The 16,332-nt window shown below is 41.0% G+C and overlaps 1 protein-coding gene across 1 annotated transcript; it reads right to left on the bottom strand.

Moving 5' to 3' along the window:
- Positions 1 to 11,587: 11,587 nt before the first annotated feature.
- vrtn (vertebrae development associated) lies at positions 11,588 to 14,242 on the bottom strand (the record flags this gene model as incomplete). The annotated part of the gene is made up of 2 exons (XM_080514389.1): positions 11,588 to 13,336; positions 13,931 to 14,242. The coding sequence occupies 2 exons, from the start codon at positions 14,240 to 14,242 to the stop codon at positions 11,588 to 11,590; spliced, it is 2,061 nt and encodes a 686-aa protein (XP_080370515.1).
- Between the last annotated feature and the right edge of the window lie 2,090 nt (positions 14,243 to 16,332).

Here is a 16,332-nt window from a genome sequence, read left to right as displayed (position 1 = left end):
GGAAAGACTTTTGAAAGGCAGAGAAAAGTTTGCAACGCACCGCGAGCTAGAGCCTCCGAATGACTATATTTAAGCGAGAACATTTCACACGGAGGACTTTTTTTGTTGTTGTTGTTTCAGAAATGTTTCGCATTTACAAAGCAACGCTTTGAAAACGATGTCTGTTTACTCTGAAAAGGCAGAAACACTGAAAATGATATATATATATATATATACATATATACTGCATGTAAATATTATGTTTTCTATTTTAGAGTAATGTTATGTTGGTAGAAAATCCTGAATTTCTTTCTTTTGACTCTGAAATCGATGTCCTTGTCTCGCGTTTCTCTGACAAGCAGTTGTCGTGACAGGAGGAGTTAATTAAAAGAAAACTACAAGGCTACAGAATGAGGGAAAGACAGACAGATTATTAAAGACAATGAAAGAGAGACAGACAGGGGGGGGGGGGGGGGGACAATTGCAGATAGAGTATTGCTTTTGATGATTGACTTCACTGAGTGTGGGTTTACAAGTAGGGACACCAGTGGCTGATAATGAGTAATATAGTCAATATCCTCCTGACAGATAAGACTGGTTTGAATCGGGTTTGCAGCACTGCAGCCACAGCTTCCAATGAAGGATCTGGCCCAGGGGATTGGTTGGTCATCTTGCTCATGGCTCTCAGAGTTTGTTTCCAAAGCTAATAAATCAGGACAGATTGAAGTTTCAGCCCATGGGGGATATGCCATTTAATTTAGAGTTAATGAAAACAAAGTGACTCTCCTCTTCTCAATGTTCTCTCCTCTTAAGTTGTAACTATAGCGACAGTTATGCAGGTATAAAGAAAGTAAGCGATTCATTTTCAAACAGAGATCACAGCATGTCAATAAGATATACAGCTACTGTTTTTTTTTGTTTTTTTAAAGTAACAAATGAGCACAACTATATTAATAATAGTCTTTTGATATTAATATTAGTCTTTTTGGCGACTCATTACTATTTGGGATTCCAAGTTCCCCCTGAGGACTAAAATTTAAATCAAATGAGAACAAAAGCTTTGGTCAGTTCAGTTTAGTCTGAAATTCATTTCAAACTCAATCCAGTAAGTCTTGTTTGTCCTTCTCACCCTCTGAACTTTCTGCTCTCTTTCTCCTACCTGCAGTGACTCACTGTTCATATTTGGACTTGGTCTGCAATCTGTGCACATGTCTGGAGAAAAAAAAGTTTTCCTCCTTACTGTCAATAACAAGGCAAGGCCGATTCCAAGCATGAGCACCACAGCAGTTTACTGTGTGTGTGTGTGTGTGTGTGTGTGTGTGTGTGTGTGTGTGTGTGTGTGTGTGTGTGTGTGTGTGTGTGTGTGTGTGTGTGTGTGTGTGTGCGTGTGCGTGTGTGCGTGGTTTTCAAATTTAATCTCTAAGAAGACACGGCAGCAGAAAATAATGCTTCTGTTAATTCTCCCAGTCAGCACAGTATTATCTAAGCACTGGCTTCTTTTGTTGCATTGCCTACATTTAATTCTCATTTATCAGAGAAAACTCGGCTGAGATTGGAGCATTGGTGGGTCAAGGAAGCCTTTTTTTCTTACTTGCATTTATTTTGAGATTTATATTATTCGGAAATATTGTAGTACAGATAAAACAAGTGACACTTATTGTATGACCACACAATGAGAAGATCAATTGAAGGTGAAGCTATTTTCATAGCAATATACAGTCTGACCAAAGATAAAAAGGTAGCCATATTTGATTTATCATTTCTTCATTTGTGGTAATGAAGACTGAACATATTTACAACCTGTATTGCAGTTACAGTATTGATAAGGGATAGTGTTCTAAATTACTACTTATTCTAATATATATACTAATTTCAAAAAACCAATTGCATTTATAAGTGTTATTTCAATAAATCCAAGTGCAGCTCTACTGTCCCCATCAAGAAATTTCTCTTGAGAAATGTTCACCAGTTACAACAATCCAATTTGCTCGTCTGTTGAAAGGAATGTCTGTGAACTCGCCTTTATCAATACTGATAGCATATTGATCTTTGCTCATGAGTGTGGTTTCACTATGAAAACAGACAACAGCACCCAGTAGTGGCGCAACATGAAAACTACAGCGTTTCCATAATTTCTGTTGCTTCCGTGTAAATGGACATTGTTTTCCAAAACATTGCTTTGTAAGCATGAAATTTTGAACTTGGATGTTCAGGATTAAAATTCAACAGATCAGACAAACCAAGAGAGGCCAGGTAGAAATGATTCGGATATGTACTGTAAAGCAGGAGTGGATGTATTGGACAAAAATCTGACAAATTATAAAGACTAATGCAGATATCCCTGAAGATAGACAAACAGAATAATCTGAAGAGGTAAGATGTAAAAACGATGTAGCTTTAGCTTTTCCATTAAATACACAAATCTATTGAATGATACATCAACTTTGATAGCTAATGAGAGCGGCACGGTTTAAAACAACATCCTGAATCTATTGAAGGCAACAGTGTGGAAAGAAATAACTGAAAGTTTTAAAACTCTGCCCTGATGCTGATACAGCAAACCAAAAGCAGCCCCAGTGGTATTTTCTACCAATTTCTCGTCTTTACACCTCATTAAAACAACAACAAATTCACAATGCCTTGATGTTTACCAATGTGAATGTAATATGCTCAGCAGGTGTCCACCTCTACTGTAATCTATAGTCAAATGTAATATTTTTGGTGTTGCTAGTCCTCGTGTCTCCCCACACACCAGCATCCTCCACACAAACCTCCATTCAAAGCACATTTTTAATACATCAAAAATATCAGAGACTCTCCTCGGGGGGATATTATAACCATATCCACCTGTACTACAAAAAAACAAGGAATTTTTTAGTCCTTTGTGATTTTTAGAAACAATGTGGTCCAATTCTGGAGATAAAATCAAAGAGTTCTGCTTTAGAAAGCAGGCAGATGAACAAATGCACTCAGACCGAGGGATTTGGGACTCCTCTGCCTCTGTGTGAAATATTACAGGCCTGATTGAAAGTGACACAGCTATAATTCAGCATAGTGAGAGGGACCAGGCTTACTCCAGCCCTCTCGCTCAAACACACACATACACACACGTGTACCCACACCCACACACACACCTCATATAGGCACTTTCAAGGCGCATACAACTTTTTCCCTATTTAACTCAGTTTTCTGTTTTTGCCTTGCCACAAAATCATTTATGACTTTGCAGCCTGGTGTTTATGACAGCTGTCAAAAATAAATACAAATGTGGAGCTCGTATATTCAAGGCAAACAAAATCCTGAGCAGATTTTTAAAGATTGTTTGATTCAATGCTGAACTTTAATTAAAAAAAACAAAAAAACAGTTATCCATACTGGAATGCTCAGTGAAGTAGTGTGTGATTTTGTGTTTTTTTTCAAATTTCACTGCATTTTGCACAACCAGACTCCTAGGGCTTTAAAACAATATCATCATATATGGCAATGCCATAAAGTCCCTCAAACTTCAAGCATATAAACCAACAATTCTAACTAACACTATGCAACACATGTACATCACATATCTATTTATTTTAACTTGCAGCAATGCAGCAGAGAAGTACAACTCGATATTCAAGCTTTCTTTAATTTCCCTGATTGGATTTTGTGAAATTATTATAGATTATGTTGCATGTAGTATTTAATAAAATCCTTTCTAGTGGGTATAACTATTTCATAACCTTGTATGTGTGAAAAACACGGTATGGAAGCCTTGTGCATGCTCAGCCTCACATGTATCTCCTAAGGCCTAATGCTTTTATAAGAGCAGCTCTGCAGAATGCTGAGTTTGTAGGTGAAACGTCTGAGATCTATGAGTTTCTTTAATTATTGCTACCCTGCAGCAATCTGACTGAGGCCTGTGAGCTTGTATAAACAAGCAGGAGTGTTAATTCAGCCTAATATACTCATGGAAGAAGCTTAACTGACATGATTTGATGCTGGGATTCAGTTGGAATTTCAAAGAATTTCATTCGAATAAAATGTAGTTGCACAAATTCAGTACTGCCATCAAGCCCCTCAAAAACATGCTTTCAGACGTTTCTCAGCTTTAAATGCACTCCAAGAACAACTGAGCTGATAGAAGTCTTGAGCTTTGAAAGCAGACACATAGTGAAGCCGGGTCATTTGTCAGCAGGCAACAAGCATCATATGATAATGACCCAGCCTTTTATCTCGGGCACTTCCATGAAGGGCTGCAGGGACACATACCAGTGGCCGACTGGTCGGGATGTGGATATGGAGGGGTTAGCTCAGGACGACAACACTCTCACTCAACATGCACTGTGAGAAATGACGATTTCAAATTCACTCAATTCCAATATTCTCACACGAGGAACTCAATGTTTGAAAAGGTATAAAATTGGGTGTACACTTGAAATGAAACATACAAATGTAAAAACTCCCATTTACAACCTTTTGCTATGAGATACTAAAGCAGAGAGCCCACACACACACACACACACGCACGGCGGCACGCACACACACATACATACACCTTTTGTGCAAAAACAAAAATCTGGCAATTAGCTCTTATCTCCTCATTCTTGCAGACAATAGCTCGCGCTGAAATGAGTTCACGGTTCATGGTCGCCATGTTTTTAATCACAGCCCTGGACATTGGCCATTAGGGGAGCCAACAGCTGTGCTCACGCCCATCCAGCTCACAATAGAGCCCACATGGTCATTATGGGCGGCTCATTTGACCATGCTGAGGTTACTAATAAGGCTTTCTTAATAACTCTGGGAATCAAAGGACAGCATTAGCGGGGGATATAGAGGAGACTATCCTCATCATTTTGATGAGCAGGGTTATCCGACCCACAGTGGGAGGGCACGCTCACACACACACACACACACACACACACACACACACACACACACACACACACACACACACACACTCACACACACACACACACACACACACACACACACACACACACACACACACACACACACACACACACACACACACACACACACACACACAGAGATCAGGGAATGTACTTATATTCTCACTACAACACAGATTACCGCCGACACATCATTAACCCTTCAACGTATGAGGTCATATTTCTCCGGTCACTCTATCAACTTGCATATTTAATATGTAGATTAGAACATATAATCAAACTGTTTTACCTGCAACCTCGTCACAGAAAGAGCTGAGTGCACGTGTAACATATTTCCTTTGGCTGCCAGTTCGCTCATCATTGGTATTATAAATGAATCACTGGGTTCTGCTTCCTGTTGCAGGTCAGTGGGACCGTGAGATTATTTGCAGATTTTACTCATGTGTGTACCATTGTGAAGTGAATGGGTGAAAACAAGGACTGTGATTGTCTATTAATGCCTTGTGTCTTACTTTATGTTTTGCACGGTCATGTTTGATATAGCCTGTTATTTGTGTTTTCAATACATTTTTTGTTTAGAACTTCAACAAGAACTGTGCTGCTCAATTCCTGGTTGTTTTGCCGAAAGGATTGGACAATGTTGTTACAACTCTTAAGTACGTATGACGGATCTGAATATTAATCTGGATTAGTATGAAGGGCAGAAGTAAAATCCTTTATGAGTGTTTGGTATACTCCTAAAATGTATATGCCACAGGTTGTATGAAGTTATGGCTCTTTGGTATTTATAAGCTGTTATGTACATTTCTTAACCAGCAACAGTGACTTCCTAAAGTCACAGATGGTTGCCTAGCAACTCCATTGTTTTATTCCCAGACGACTGTTTCAAAGTCATTAAATGGGTCTAAACATTTTAATGGAAAAGACAATTAACTGCATGTAGCAGATTAGCTGTTCCGCTTGTTTCTGTTCTATATGCTGGGGTAAACTGAAGATAATCTAATTATGTAGTAGAAGTCCAAGTTGGGAGTGGACACATGTTGTCAACAACAGCCAACACTTTTTGTAATTTTTGTTTTTATGTAAACAAGAGATTTTAGAAGAATTTTTCCACAAAATCAACATGTGACAAGCTGAAGTTTTGATAAGAACATATAGAGAGGAAAAGAATGTCGCTCACTCTCCAACCACACCCAAAATAAGAGTTCCCCAAGACTTCCTAAGCCAAGACTGGAGATCGATGTACTGGAGGATATTAAATGTTTCATTCCATCTTCTTATCTCAAGCTTCACTGGTTCTGATCTCTCACTCGCTGTTTGGATGTTGCAATGAGGGATCAAGCCTGGCGATCTCATCAGAACAGCTGGTATGACTCGCAAGACCACAAAACAAACATAGACACGGGATTATGTGACCGCAAACAAGACTTACCCATAGGCTTCATCTGGCCTCTTGCCCCAATCATCGTTTGTCTGCACGTGGACGAGTGACGACGTCCAATCCATCCTGCGCAACAGTCTCTTCCTCCCTGCATTCATCACCAAAAATAAATAAATAAATAGAGATCATAGAATAATCGATCCAGTGCAAACAAAGAGCAAACCAATAAGTGAAGGAAAAACCAGTCAGAAGTCATTGATTATTTGAGCAAGGGTTTGGGGATTAAAAAAGAAGAAGAAGAAACATTAAATAAATCACTGAAATAGAAAGTTTCATCCAAGCGAAGGATGAGGCAGCAGCACATAAATAATAATCCTATTGTACTAAATAATGCTTCCCTCCTCAGGTTTGCTTTAACAAAATCCTCCTCGCTGTGCACTGCCAGATCTGAGTATTCTCAGGCACAATGTGCATAATTAAGCATGAAAACTGCACATTACTCATGGAAAATTCACAAATAGCTCCCCATCTCCCCAACTGACACCAACAATTCAGAACTTCATTTCACAGGCAGACACACACCTTGACAGAAATGAATTCACACCGGCCTCATTTTCAAGTCAAATGTGGAGTCTCGCACTGAGTGCCCTGGTTTAAACCGAGCAAAACTTTGCTTTCAATTCTACTATTAACACTTGAGGAAAATATGCATATGCCTATTTTGTCTGAAAACAAAACCCCTTTGATGCAGTGTGTTTGTGTTGTTTGCCACCTAGTGTGACATGATGTTGAGTCACATTGCACAGTACCAGTTGGCAGCAACCAAGGTGTGATTTTTGATTATGGAAACACTTCAGTCCAAAATATAAAATAGAGGCATAAATGTAAATATGCTGCAGCATGAAGAGGCACTTATGGCACACTGAGGTTTATCTATACTGCATTATTCCATTGAATCTTGAAACGGCCCTGACACGGGAAGTTTTCTTGATAATTTTTTGACGCATTTGTAATCAACATTTTACCTGTCACTGTGAAACCCACTGGCACTAAAGCTAAAGTGAGTTTTGAAAAGATGTCGTCATGTAAAGAACAAATACAAACAAGCAAGAGGGTGCTCAGGCATAAAATAATCCCTGGCTGAGGCTGATACAGGCATGCTTGTTACTTACTTCCCTGCCTCTCCCTTTCAGGACCGTTTAATCCGACATTAAACAAATTGTTTTGCATTATTGTTTTGGTTGCATTACCTGGCTGCTCTGTGGGTTTATGTTTATTAATGAAGTTATTACAAGATTAATCGGCACTGAGCACTCTGGGCTGTGCAGTGACGTATTGATTTCATGTCCACACAACAGAGTCTGTGTTGCGCGAGTTTGCTCTTGTTGCCCTGCACTGGTGGAGACGTCATTGTGAGGATGACATTTGCGTTGTGGATCATTGGTAACCATTGGCTCTCATCACCCTTTGCAAGCCTGTAAGCAAATTTCCAAACCTTTATAAAGTGTTCGATTCATTGGAAATGGCAATTATGGTAATTTTAGGCCAATTTGAGCCAGTTATGAAGGTAAATTATAAATTACTGTATTCTGAGCTGAAGTAAAAAAAAAAAAAAAAAAAAAGCATGCATGAATAAAACAAAATAATTCAAATGAGTCCTTTTTATTAAATATTCTGCTATAATTCTCATAAGTCGATCACGACCTGGCCCTGAGGCAATGAGAATGAATGTTTGCAGCCCTATGATTACAGTTGCTCACCCCTACTTCAGAGGACTAGTTACATTTTTCAGTGATGACTTGTTCACTAGTTAACGTCAGAGTCAGAGAAGTTATGTCGGACAAGAGTGGTAATGACTAGGTCTGCAGATGATGGACGCAAGTCAACAATCTCACCGTAAGGGACGGAAACATGAGTTCCCTCCTCAAGCGTGAGACTTTCTCATACAGACCACCGAGCACGCGAGCTCCTCTTGTGCGTCAAACCACTGCCACCTGCTGGACAAAGTGTCCACGTGCACGTTTGTATCGATGGATATTAGGTGCTTTCATGTATTGACACACATTGATTTTGCTCAACCTGAACATGATTGAACTCATGAGTTTTTTGGGGGGGGAGATTTTAAAAAAGATTTTCATGTTTAATAAACTTTATCTTCCCTTCACCCACCACTGCTGTTAAATTCCAAAGTCCTCCTGAGTTCATATCAGTGCCCTATCAGAGGCTAACCAGCAGTGAACTGTAAACACTAAAGCGTCTCACAGGTCTGTTTTGTTTACCGAGAAAAATTGGCCTCCTTGCGATACCCCTGTCTGTCTTTCTGAAGCATCCGCCGTATGCTAATCCTTAAAGACTCCCGCTCCCACCTGCCAGGCCTCATTATTTTCATGCTATTTCTGAGATAAACAACGTAGAGGAGCTCGGTGCCAGTGAGACTTCCTTCCATCATACAGTAATGAAGATGGAGATAGCAAACAGGCCCACAGGCTAAGAAACTAAGTTTGTCAAACAATTGCATACGTCAGCGTCTGCTACCTCCGAGACCCTTAGACACAGACCACAACTTCTCAGAAAGAAAGCAAAACTGTCCACATGCTGTATGTAATGATTGCATGAAACTTTTTCTTCAATCAACCACATTTTTAAAAAAGTATATATATATATATATATATATATATATATATATATATATATATATATATATATAATTTAATGTATTTTCTAAGAACCTGAAACTATTTTTCTGACTTTCAATGTATGCTGTGGGAGTTAAGAAATGACCTCACACTTTTTTTTTTTTTTAATGAGCACTGTAAGCCTGATGAGGCGCACATGAATGTGATCATGAATCCCACTTAAGATTAAAAAGTAAGACAAAATATTCAGCGGGGGGAAAAACATGGAAGACAGAGTTCAAAGAACTCTGCAGTTAAACTTTAATGGACCTTACCTGTTAAATAGCTAATATGAGGACATGAGGTTGGAGGTAAATGAGGCACTAAAAACACTTGACTTTTGGGTTCTTCAGAATACTAATCACTTTCCTTTTCTCAAGTCTGCACACTTGGGATTTATGAGCTCTTCCAGTTTTATGAATAAAATACTGACTGGCTTCTATCAAGAAGAATTAAAAGAGCTGTGAAATGTTACTTCAACTTCTGTGTTGTTTATGTAACTTAATAAAGCAAAATATAACAATAGAAAAATAGATAATTGGACAAATGTTTTGTCACCTTTTCTTCCCATGGTCCAACCTAACAAGTAACCATGAATAAAGGACGTTTTCTCTTTTATAATCCCATTTTATATCTATACTATTTGATGTACAAGAGAAATGCACCAAAGAGAAGTCTGTACTGGAGTTCTTGGTGTCAGGATTAGACGTGTATCCAGTTTTTTTTTTTCAGCGACTGGAGCCTTTCCAAGATCACACCGAGCCAAAGCCAAGTACACCTTGAACATCTACAGCCAACCTACAGTCACGGTGTGCACATCTTTTAATTGTAAGAGGAAGCTAATGAACCAGGAACAGCATTACGTAGGGGAGAAGACACTAAATCCTCACAAAAAAAGTTCCTTTTGTTTGAACGAGACTTTTTTATATCATCACCTGTCTACTAGTTCTGATCACAACAGTTGTTTATTAGTCTCAGGATACATTTGAGGTGATCCAATACATTGAATTTGAAGCCGATATAAAGACATTAAGAAATTAAAAAGTTAAAAATACCAAATGGATGGTTAAAAAGAGACGCAATTATCCACTTAAGGAATATAGTAATACCACCTGATCAGTATAATCATTTCAATACAGATGCAAGACCATTAAAAAAAAAAAAAAAAGTACACACACCTCCCTGAAGCCTTTACGCCCACCCCGTCCTCTGGAAACTTCCATCCCTCCCCCCAAACCCTGTTCTTGGCCTTATCTCAAACACCTCTGTCTCCATGCATACAATTAGCCCATTCCCCTCCTCCCCGTTCTTGACCAGCAACATCATTAGCATCATTACAATAGCTGAACAGAAAAGAAGCTGCGAGCAAAAACTTCAAAACCAACCCGAAAGTGCTTTGCTCTTCTTCCAAACTTCTCGCTTGACCTGTTGATCAGTTGGGAGAAGAAAAAAAAAACAGAAAAAAACCTCAAAGTTAATACCTTGAAAACCAATGAAGCGTTACTTAAGAGCATGTTTTTAAAATTGTAAATTTAAATATAAAATCAAAAAAGACAATGGACAAAGGACAAAGTACAACGAAAGATTGCATTTGTGATTTTAAGGAGTTTGATAGTTATTTTACTATTGACAACACTTTCAATTCAAGCACCAGTTTGAATTTTTCCAGAATCTTTAAGACAAAGTAGTAAGTAAAAAAAAAAAAAAAGTTTTATATTTTCTGTCTGAATATTGGAGCGCAAAATTCAATCATTGTGAATAATTCACAGGTCGACCAAAGAAGAAGAAAAAAAATTGGCCAACGTTTGGACATCGGTAAAAAGTTTTATTGACATGCAGCATAAGAGTACAAATGTCAAGTGAATTGGATTATACAGAGGTTGTTCTGTCAAACACATCCATCTGTTGAAAAAAGACAAAAGTAGCTTAAAACTGCAAATCTCCTCTTGCAGACACTTAGGTAGTTTTCTTCAGTGAAAGAACAAGCAAGACAATTGAAATATTTTCTTTACGTTCACATTTTATACTTCTAAAAACTAAATATTTTTGATACATTCAATCATGTACTGGGAATCATTTCTGAGCAAAAAGTAACAAAAGCACATTTCCAAAACTATTTCTGATATGCAAATGGATCAGAACCCTGTTTACAGAGGTGGTTCGAACAAAAATGTATACAGATCGTAGTCACATTTGTAGGAGAAAAAAAAAAAAGAAACACAGCCCGAGATAAACATTACCAGCAACAAAAACAATTCATCAGAAATTATTAAAACGTGGTGAGAAAACAAGAGAAAAAAAAAGGAGAGTCCACTAAATAGGATTAAAAGAACAGTCAAGAAATGGCTTCAAACAAAATAGCACAAAGGGTTGGCTTTGAACTGCCTTTTGCCTGGAAGGCAACACGCAGGGTTTAGAAGGACTTAATTTCTTTTCTCACACATGCAAATGCTGAGGAAGGAGATGACTTTGGTGGCAAGGCCGGGAAAGGACACAAGTCAAGGTGATCGGAGCTCATTTCCTTCTCCACTCTTTTAAAACACAGTCAACACACTTTAGGTAGTTTACTCAAAACAAACTGCGGATTTCATTCATCTGCAAGGCTCTGGACACGCTCCCCTCAGAGGGCCACTTTGAAATGGCTGAAACGCTTCGCACACTTACCCATGAACCAGGGAGACTCCGTGATGCAAAGCTCGCTTCCACATGTAATATGTCGAGCGTGGGGTGAAGGGGAAGTAAGACCTGAATTCTTTGAATGAGGGGAAGGATTTCTCCTCAAAGCGTTGCTGCAGGAAAAGCTTGGCCTTGGCCTTGAAGTTGGCCAGAGCGACGACATCCATTGCAAAGATATGCTCGCGTACGGGCGCCGCTATGTGAACCACGGGCTTCGGGCGGGAGGCGTCATAAGGCGGCATGGGGGCGCTGCAGTGGTATGTCATGCTCTTGGCACACGGAAGCAGATTCTGACTCCGCAAGCCCCCCTCCATCTTGTTTTCAGTCTCTGTTTTCTCCAGAGTTCGGGGGGCCTCGACCTCCACTCTCTGGGTGGCCTTCTTCTTGTGTTTGCGGCCGTTGCGCCACAGCCAGTAGAAGCAAGGGGACATGGATGGGAACCTGAGCTTGAACTTGGTGAGGGAGCATTTGGACTTGAGCAGGTGAGACTTTGCAGCTTCCCTGAGCTGCTTTTTGCTGATGTATGCCATCCTGAAGCTTTTGTGTTTCTGCCTGCAGACCCTCGTTCTTTGCCCGGGCTGGGTGATGTTGGACAGCAAGGGCAAGAGACTTTTCGGACTTTGGCTTTTGTCGGGGTCGGAGCTGTCTTCGCTGCTGCCAGCACTGCCTTTGTAACCCCTGTTAAACAGGAGCGCCTCTTTCCTCCAGTTGTAGTAGGTTGATCGCGAGATTCCCGGAAAGCTTCGTTTGAAGATCCTGAAGGGGAAGGAGGTCTTCATGGCGATGCAGTTTTGCAAGCAGCGCTTCGCTTCCTGCATTTGTGCGATATTCTGGGCCCGCTCCACATCCACCTTGCTGAGGCTGAGGCCAAACATGCTGGCCACACTGTCATGGTGGTCCGGGTCATCCTGCTTCGTTTCGGGGGACGACCAGGCCTCCTGCTCCGTGCTCTCTCCTGGACTGGTCTCTTCAGTCGAAGTGGAAAAAACGCCCCCGGACTTCATCAGCTCGTGCTTCCAGTTATAGTAGGAGGACCTGGAGATCTCCGGGAAGATTGCTTTAAACTGGTGCAAAGGGATGACCTTGCCCTCCAAGTAACAGGCCTGCAGGAAATACTTGGCGTCGTACCTGGCTGCCGACTTTCTGCTGTGCTCCTGCGTCTGTCTCTTCCAGCGGTAGAAGGTGCTCTTGGCGATCTTGTACTTGTCCTTCAGGCTGTCGAAAGAAAGTTGCAAGTCTCTGTTCAGGAGCTCCTCGCTTGTGGTCGGCGACACCCTCTGCTCGCTGGCTGGGCTTCCAAACGCGAGATCCCTCGTCTGAACCAGGGCAACGAAGTGATTCGGCCTGAAAACGGACTCCGACTGCAGCTGGCCGGACCACATGATGTGGAGGGTCGGAGGGGAAAAGTCCTCGGGGAGGATCCTGGGGCGGATGATTCGGTTAAAATAGGGCCTGATCTTGAAGTTGAACATGGGGTAGATGGAGTAGATGTTGAACTGGAGAATTGATGACAGGGCGTACATGTGCCACATGTTGGCGTAGGAGCCGGGGAAGCAGGAAGCCTTCACGTCTGCATCAAAGATGGCCTCCAAGACTGTGACGGGCAGGTTGAGCATGTCCTGAGACTCGTCTGCACACAGACTGAAGCGGACAGCCTGAAGCATCATTTTAGAATCAATCATCTCGGACAAGTAGTATCTCTTCCACAGCATCATTTCCACCACAGTTCGCACCTGTGAGGGGGAGAAAGTGCAGTGACATATTGATGTAGAGTCTAAACTAAGGGGAAAAGAAATGCATGTGGGACATTGTTATATATTTTCCTTATTGGTAGGAGTGTTTACTTTAGTTTCAGCTGTGTAACCTTTAAAAAAAAAAAGGATCAGAATGTATGAACTTTAAAATATGCAATAGCAGCAAATCAAAATGGAGTAATGAAGTAGAGCTTGAACCATGTATTGATATTGATAAAAGTTATATTGGATAAAAGAGGTTTTCTGCTGGTCTTATATACAGAATTACTCCAGGACACCCATGTACAGTTCAAACTACGAATGTAAAACATTTATATTACAGGTAAAAAAGGGGGTTTCTGAAGGAAACTTGCATTATTATCTCATTACTCAGCACATGAACTAATAAAAGACGTGTTGCATTTCCAGGTGAAACACCATTGGGTTTTTGTTTGTTTGTTGCATATAGTTAGAAGCAATTCTGAGAACTTAGGACTCCAGGCAAAAAACACTTTGATAATTACACAAAGAGAAACTACAGGTTTGGGGTTACGTGGTAAAAGCTTTGACACTGTACATTGAAATCGTGCTCACCTGCAACTCCAAGCTGAGCTCGGTGTTTCCCACCAGCAGCATGCTGACTGCGTCGAACAGCAAGTTGCCTTCTCCATTACAGATGAGAGGCAGCAGGCCCAGTGGCGCGTCCGCCGGGTACAGACTGCGAGCCACGTCGTCCACACGCGTCCATTCTGGTACATCCTTGCACGGGGCGTTCGGGAGCTGGAAGGGAGAAAGCAACTGGTCCACTTCCTGGGCCACTCGGGTCACAGCATTGAGGCCGGAGGTATTGGTGGCCTCCTGCAGCTCTCTCAGGACAGACAGGACAACCTCCTGTCTTTGGATCATACCTGGAGCTCTGATGGGAGAGAATGAGAGGGAAACAAAGAGGCAACAGCTAAATCTGTAATCTGAGATGAACAGCAGATTATTCTAAGAACTTATCAAAACATTTAGTGAAGGAAAAAAAACATAAGAAATGTAGTTGTGCCTTTGCTCGCTTGATTTGGATTGTTGTGGCTGATTCACTACACTGCTGTGACACAAATAAAGGAGCACATTTAACTGAAGGCTAAATTACTGCAACATATTCCCAAAATAAAACCAAGTCTAAATAGTTTACAGCCTCTTGACCTAAAATCTGGACATATTCTTGGTTGTGTGTTGCTGGAAAATCGTGGATCTTTCTTGGCCTGCTGATAACTTAATTAAAAAGAAGTCTGACAGGAGTGACTTGTTTAAAATGAAGTCATTTAATCCAAATTCAAAGTCATTACCGGCAGTTCTGAAGGCCCGGCCTACTGTGCGCCACAATGTGCGTTTTATTGACCCGTGCGTAAATTCAAACGCCCGATTGATCCATTTACCTCCGCCTCGGGAACATGATCTCCACCTGCAGAGCAGAAAACCACCACAGACCAATTAACGCCACGAAAAAAAACGCGCTGCAAAAAAAAACAAGCCAACATTTCATGTACTTGCCTGGGTGGGAGTACTTTGGCGCTCTCAGTGGAGGAGAACCCGGACGGAGAGTTTTGGTTCCTGCGCGTCCTGTCCTCCGGTGAGTCTGATTATCTGCACCTCCCATCAGGAAACTGTCGGCCTGGGTTTTTTTTTTTTTTTTTGTCTCTGTCCTGTGAAATACCCTCCTCCTCCTCCTCCTCTTCTCCCCTCCTCCTCTCCTATCACCAAGCCAGGGTCAATTTCAATGTGAAGTGTTAACAAAAGCCAAGGTGTCACAGATCACATAAATAGCTCGCGTGGCTACGCAGGTATAGATGCTTTTAGGTTTTGCCAACAGTTGTTTTTTTTTGTTGTTGTTTTTTTTCCCCTTTTGCTAGTGAAAGTTAATTTCTAAATGTCCACAGTTCATCTCTAAAGTTGTTTGGCAAGTGTTACTGTAAGTAAACCACAACCAGGAGGTATTTTGGTGACATTAAAAAAAAAAGCATTGTATTAGTGTTTAAGAAGTGTAAATATATATATTTATAGCTCCTTATACATGGTGGACTTGGTGGGACTTTTACAGAAATGAGCCTCCTCTTCTAAGCAATAATAATGTCAAGATTCTATGATTTCCCTTCCGTCTGCAGGCAGTAAAAAAAAAAAACAACTACAATTTGTGGATTAGAGTGGATACGTGTTGACAGGGTGTTGGCTTCACGAGAGCGACCCTCCTGATCTTGAAGCCTGCCGGTTTCTCCAGTGTATCACTTTTAACACCTCTTGCCCTTTTGCGGGTTTTCAATAATGAAGGCCTTTTGTTCCACACACGCACAACAATCCCAGGAACTATCCCCCAACCCCCTCAGTGCCTACAGTAGATCCTAGCACACACACACACACACACACACACACACACACACACACACACACACACACACACACACACACACACACACACACACACACACACACACACACACACACACACACACACACACACACACACACACACACACACACCAGGGGACAGGAGCATTTGGCCCCTGCTGGTTTGTCCACTCTTCAGACTAGCTGGTGCCCATTCTCGCAGGGACCCAAAGTGCTGACTTAAAGCTTATCTACTGTTTGTACAATGTGCAAAGTGTTGTTGCCCATGTGGAGCCTTTACAAAAGAATTGGCACCTTTTTTTTTTTTTATTATTATTTGGCGACATTGGTTTGCATACCTGCTGCTGCAAATGAAGATCATGCAAATAGACACCCTGTCCTCTGGTCGCTCACACTTGTCTCTTTTGTTTTTCATCGTTTAACAGTTGCAAATGTACAGGAAAAAAAAAAAAAGAAAAAGGTGCCTAACGCAGTGTCATCCCAGACGATTCCCAGTCAGACGACAGTGTTTAACCGCTTAATGTTGCCTGATGAAGATTTATACTTGAAGGGAAAGGGAAAAGAGGTTTACTCAGCAAAATATAATTGAAAATCATCTCTCTGTT

The sequence above is a fragment of the Blennius ocellaris genome (assembly GCF_963422515.1).
Source record: "Blennius ocellaris genome assembly, chromosome: 18".
Lineage (NCBI taxonomy): Eukaryota > Metazoa > Chordata > Actinopteri > Blenniiformes > Blenniidae > Blennius > Blennius ocellaris.
Note: the sequence above shows the minus strand (reverse complement) of the source record. Positions and strands in the feature narration are given on the sequence as shown.